Below are 5,255 nucleotides of genomic sequence, written 5' to 3'. Positions count from 1 at the left end.
TTATATGCCATAAAAATTCTAATTACGCAAAAATAAGGGATTATATGTCACGTATCCCATTAAATCCAAATAATTAAAATTTAGGATAATATGTTTTCAAGCTGTTGTTCAAGTAAAGAACTTTTCCAAGTTTTACAAGAACTCAATTAGAACATGGGTCATACTTCCGTTCCACCCATATTCATAAAATAAAGAGCGAAAACAATGATTGAAATATAAATCAAAGCATGGAATAAATTAGAAAGATCAAACGAATTAATCCATTACAAATAGACAGAGCTCCTAACCTTAACAATGGAGGATTAGTTGTTCATGGTTCAGAGAAGAAAAATAAGGGTTCTCGTAACAAATTGGTAAAAAATGGTGCCTGTCTAAATGTACCGAGTTTCTATTTATTACTAATCCTAATAGGTTTTAAAAAATTAAAAATAATATCTTTTCCTAAAAGATAAGATTTGAATTTAAATTCGAATTAATTAACAGATTTTCAGTTGATGGTTGGGGACACTTGCTTTGTCCATTCTACAGCTTCTAATCTGTGTTTTCTGGGCTGGAAAGTGAGTCAAAACAGCCCAAAATTTGTAACCAGCGTCATTTGTAATTTTGCAGATCGCGCATGTGACGCGTTCGTGTCGTCCACGCGCTCGCGTCATTTGTGCATATTCCAGTTCACGCGTTCGCGTCAGGCACGCGATCGCGTCATTGCAATTTCTCCATTCTACGCGGTCGCGTGAGCCATGCGTCTGCGTCGGTCTTCGCTGGGCATCTCTTAGGTTTCTTCTTCTTTTCTGCAGAAACTTCATCAAATCCATCCGAATGCTACCTAAAATAAATAAAATTGCACAAAACTCAAAATAGCATCCATAGTGGCTAAAATATAATTAATTCTCAATTAAACTCAACAATTTAGATGCAAATTCACTAGGAAAAGATAGATAAGATGCTCGTGCATCATGCTTTTACACCCATATTCTGTAACTATACACCCAAAGAGTTATCCCCTACTGCTGGTACCCTGAACTGATAATTCATAACATGTCCTTGATATTGGCTGAAATTTGAATGCACCACTGATGCAGCATCAAACAAGTTTATCTGAATATAAGAAACTCACATATTAGCTAAACTATTAATGAGAAAAATAAACTCAATCACCACAAATTTAAAGAACATTACTTTTACCTCGCTTAAACCTTTTGTTTTCTTCTTCTTTGTGGTATTTGCAGGGGTGTGAATGATCCAGCACAACCTTTGAAATGATCCAAGCACCGACATCCTTCAATGTGTGTATATAAATTCTTGCAGGACAGTTTAAACCGGCTGTCGGATTGGCCTTCTCGGTCGGAGATATTTTAGATTTCCATTTTCCCTCTCTGCTACATGTAATCAATTGATTCTTAATCTCGTTTCCCTTCCTATTTATACTCCGAACTCTTGTAGAGAAACCTGCAGCCTTGGCATAGTTCCTATAAAATTTTCCAGCATCTTCAAGGGTGGTAAAGGTCATTCCAACCTTCGGAACAAACTGGTCATCAACAACAGAGAGAGGCTGCAGAATACACCATGTCAAAAACTATAAATACACCCAATCATTGCTAATATAATACACCCGAACGGCAACAACTCAACTAAAATGACAATAAAAGCCATAAACTGTAAATACACAAGCTGCAGAATACACCATGACAAAAACTAAAAATGCACCCAATCATATCTGATATAATACACCCGAACGACAACAATTCAGCTAAAATAACAGAAAAAGTAGTATACTGTAAATACACCCACACTTCCCACAAAAATACACCCAAAAAAGTTTTGATCTACACACGAACGTCTGCTATAAATTCCAGATAATTAATCAAAACTAACACAGATTCATGTTAACGTGTTATTTTCACAGTCCAATGTTCACGAATTATTCAGCTACACAATGCTATTCAAATGACTACAACAAAATTCAGAGTAATCATATGTAAAATCAAACTTCAGGAACTTCGTTAGATTCAAATTCATAATCCACTTCGCCCTGATTCAGTTGACAATCTGAGGTTGAATCATCTATAATCTTCAAAAACGAATTCAAACTTTGATTTCAGAAATCGAATAGAAAACGAAGCTGGAGTTGCAGAAAGAGGAACTAACGTAAATGACAAAAAACATACAAGTGAGAAAAGAGAGAAAAAGAACGATCGAGAAGAAGGAGGGAAGACACGCGAGAAGAAGAACGAGCAAATCTGAAAATAAGGAGAAGGAAGAAGGAAACAAATCTTTTAAATTTGGTAGTAATATATACGCATAATCTTTATATAGCGCGTGTATTGGACGTATGTGTAGCAGCGCGTTTTTTGGGTTTATTGCTTAATGAACTTGTAAAGCATACAAACCCTAATGTCTTGTATGCAGAGCTTTTCTCATTATTATATATATTTTAATAGATTTAGGCATGAAATCTGTTTAGACTAATTTGTGACCTATTAATAAAATTAGATTTTAAAATCAGTCTGAAAGTATTTTATGACAAAGATCAAACACAGGCCCACACTGCAAGCTCCTAACACACTCTCCGACCCATTTTCATCGCTAGCAACACGTTTAAAGTCTTACGTAATTACCAGACATTCAAGAATATATACTAAAATAAAATCAATTATAAATTTACAATATATCACTAACTTAAGAAAACACTAAACTAACATCTAAAACATTTAATAACACATTGCTGCCTGCCTGCCTACTTGGCTAAACGAATAAGAAAATATTCCGTTTTATATAGAATAGATAGAACTCAAAACACTAATGCACAGATTTGTGAATTCTTCAGTCCAACAACCGGACTACAGTATTTATCTTTAGTTTCCGTGTTACAGTGGTTACACGTTTTTCAGTTTGTACGTAAAGGCAGAGAAGGTAAAGAGAAACCAAAGTAACACAGAAAGGAAAACAAAAAAGTGGTGTGATATGAGTTATTGATCGACGTACTACTAGTTTACAGGTATAACTACTAGTTTACAGGTATAACGGAAGAAGGATCAGATTGAATCATTGTCAAGCCCAGATTGCGAGCGAAGACATCAATCCAGCCCCAAGAAAAAGCATACAGTAAGATACTATCTGCAGCCTAAAATTACAACTCATTCTTTTGCTAAGAAAATCTGCCGCTATCAAGTCCACTAACGCCATGTACACCAAAATCCCTGCTGACAAAGAGTCCAGTATGCCCTCAGTGACCAGTGCACCCGCACTGTGAGGGTTATACACCGACGCGATTGCGGTTCCGATCCCAACACCGGTGGGTGTGGTTAGTGCAAAGAAACAAGCCATTATTGTTGCGGATGAGGTCTTGAATTGTGCCTGGGAGATGCACCCTCCCAGTGCAAACCCTTCAAAGAATTGATGAAAAGACAATGCTGCAATTAAGGGCCTTATGGTGCATGGGCTCTGTGAAACCCCCAGAGACAACCCAATTATCACTGAGTGCGACACTATCCCAAGCTCCAGCACCTGCAATATAATCACAAGTCACAATCATGATCATCAAGTGTTAAAAGCATTTCATTTTTGTTCTATTTTGTTACTAAAAAAGCTACCTGAGAAACAACCACGTGGCGGACGTCACTATCCTCCTCCTCATGCGTGCCGTGGACATGGCCGTGGTCGTGGGGCCTGACGCCGCCACCAATGCCATGGCAAGCGTCCTGGCCATGGGGGTGGTTATGTCTATGGTGAGCAGCGTGCGCGTGCATTCCCACGATGTGCATTCCACCCTTCTCTTCTTCTCCAAAAACCTTCCCACTCCAATCCTTCGCCTCCACGATCCCGTCTTCTACGCCGGATTCCGAAGTTCCGACTCGCGCCTGCTCCTCCACCGCACGGTTCACCCCTTGCTTCCGCTCGTAGTACTGAGTCCCCACGAAATCAAGCAGCAGCGTAAAGAGAGCCGCCATCATTGCGAAGAACCCGGTGAACGGAAACTTGTGCCACGGTGACGTTGGTAAGCACGGGTTGTTCAGCGCATCAGTAGCGTCTGATAGCATATGGACGAACCCGGTGGCGAGTATGACACCCGCCGCAAAGGCCTTCGCGGCGACGAATAGGTTTCCGTCTGTTCGGAGGAATCTGCGGTGTTTTCCGATGAGCGGAATGGCGATCCCAGCCATTCCGGCGAGGAGGATGGAGGCGATGGCCACGAACTTGAGAACGAAGGCGGCCGAGTCATCACGGCAGAGCTCGGCATCCCGGTCGCCGCATGTGGAGGCCGCCATGAATTCCGGCAGTTGCTGGAAAATCGATGCTTTGGGGAAACAAAAGCACCGGTGTGGAAGAATTTAGAAACTCCCTTTACAAAAATTAACTAGTGTGAATTTGTGCAATATTAGAAAAGATTCCTTCGGATCTACGAAGCACCCTATTTGTAATTATGAAATTGTAGATTGGTGGAGCGCGGTTAGTCACGTACCTGAATGAAGACGAGTATTCGATAGGAATTGCTGGAGTGGTGGCCAGATATCCTGTGAATAAAACAATTGAAAAAGAATGATCATTATTCATCTAGAGAAAGTGGAGAATAAAGAGAAAAAAAAAAGGGAAAAAGGAACGAAAGGGAGAAGGGAAGAAACCTCAATCAGAAACATGGGATGATGATAGCACTAGAGGGATATTTGGGAGAGTGCGTATGGGTTGGGGGGGTTATAGTAGAATAGTTGGATGCCGAGGAATCTGAAATATTAATAATGAGATGAAGATGAAAGGGAGAAGGAGGAACATGAAGAAGGGAAGAGAATTGGGTAAGAGAGAGGGTGTCGTCATAGTGAGGGTGTTGAGAGGGGAGAGAGTAGGAGGGGGTTCCTTCGGCTGCTGACTGTTTGCAAGGAAATGAGCGCGATAGTGTCGACATTCTTTCATCACATCTCCTCTCTCTCTCTCTTTTATATCTGGAAACACCAACACGCTGCACCTATTTAAATATTCAATTTACGAATTACTAAATTCTTTTCATTACATCCACCGCACAACCAGCCTCGCAGTTTATTATTGTCAAATTGTAGATAGCACCATTAGAATTAGATCTCTTTTAAATATTGTTTTTATTTAATTTAAAAAAATAAAAAATAAATACTAATATATAAAAGTAAATATTTAAATTAATTAAATAATAATAAATTTTTTAGAAAATTAATTAAAAATTAAATTTTAAAAAAACACGTAGCATTTTTTGTTGTCAAATATTTTTAATAAAAAAAAGTTATTATTCT

At 39.0% G+C, this 5,255-nt stretch overlaps 1 protein-coding gene and 1 long non-coding RNA gene across 4 annotated transcripts; both read right to left on the bottom strand.

The window, feature by feature from the left end:
- Positions 1 to 208: 208 nt before the first annotated feature.
- Positions 209 to 1,549, bottom strand: LOC140174809 (uncharacterized). The gene is made up of 2 exons (XR_011864612.1): positions 1,183 to 1,549; positions 209 to 1,095 (listed from the first exon to the last, which is right to left on the bottom strand). It is a non-coding gene; the product is annotated as an uncharacterized lncRNA (long non-coding RNA).
- A 1,202-nt stretch (positions 1,550 to 2,751) lies between these two features.
- LOC112706373 (zinc transporter 4, chloroplastic) lies at positions 2,752 to 5,050 on the bottom strand. 3 transcript variants are annotated; one of them, XM_025757647.3, is made up of 4 exons: positions 4,620 to 5,050; positions 4,460 to 4,511; positions 3,591 to 4,294; positions 2,752 to 3,504 (listed from the first exon to the last, which is right to left on the bottom strand). In XM_025757647.3, the coding sequence occupies exons 1-4, from the start codon at positions 4,632 to 4,634 to the stop codon at positions 3,049 to 3,051; spliced, it is 1,227 nt and encodes a 408-aa protein (XP_025613432.1). In that variant the 5' UTR covers positions 4,635 to 5,050; the 3' UTR covers positions 2,752 to 3,048. The 3 variants fall into 3 exon arrangements, with proteins under 3 accessions (XP_025613432.1, XP_029144197.1, XP_072056893.1); XM_029288364.2 differs by having other exon boundaries at positions 3,591 to 4,339; positions 4,620 to 5,002; XM_072200792.1 differs by having other exon boundaries at positions 3,591 to 4,335; positions 4,620 to 4,903.
- Between the last annotated feature and the right edge of the window lie 205 nt (positions 5,051 to 5,255).

This window comes from Arachis hypogaea, chromosome 8 (genome assembly GCF_003086295.3).
Source record: "Arachis hypogaea cultivar Tifrunner chromosome 8, arahy.Tifrunner.gnm2.J5K5, whole genome shotgun sequence".
Classification (NCBI taxonomy): domain Eukaryota; kingdom Viridiplantae; phylum Streptophyta; class Magnoliopsida; order Fabales; family Fabaceae; genus Arachis; species Arachis hypogaea.
This window is presented reverse-complemented; position numbering and strand designations above follow the sequence as displayed.

What these genes read in the sequence shown, in the direction of transcription:
- LOC112706373 (XM_025757647.3), bottom strand. An exon ending in GAATACTCGTCTTCATTCAG is followed by an intron (nt 4,295 to 4,459) that starts GTACGTGACTAA and finishes GTTTCCCCAAAG; the next exon opens with CATCGATTTTCCAGCAACTG. An exon ending in GCCACGTGGTTGTTTCTCAG is followed by an intron (nt 3,505 to 3,590) that starts GTAGCTTTTTTA and finishes ATTATATTGCAG; the next exon opens with GTGCTGGAGCTTGGGATAGT.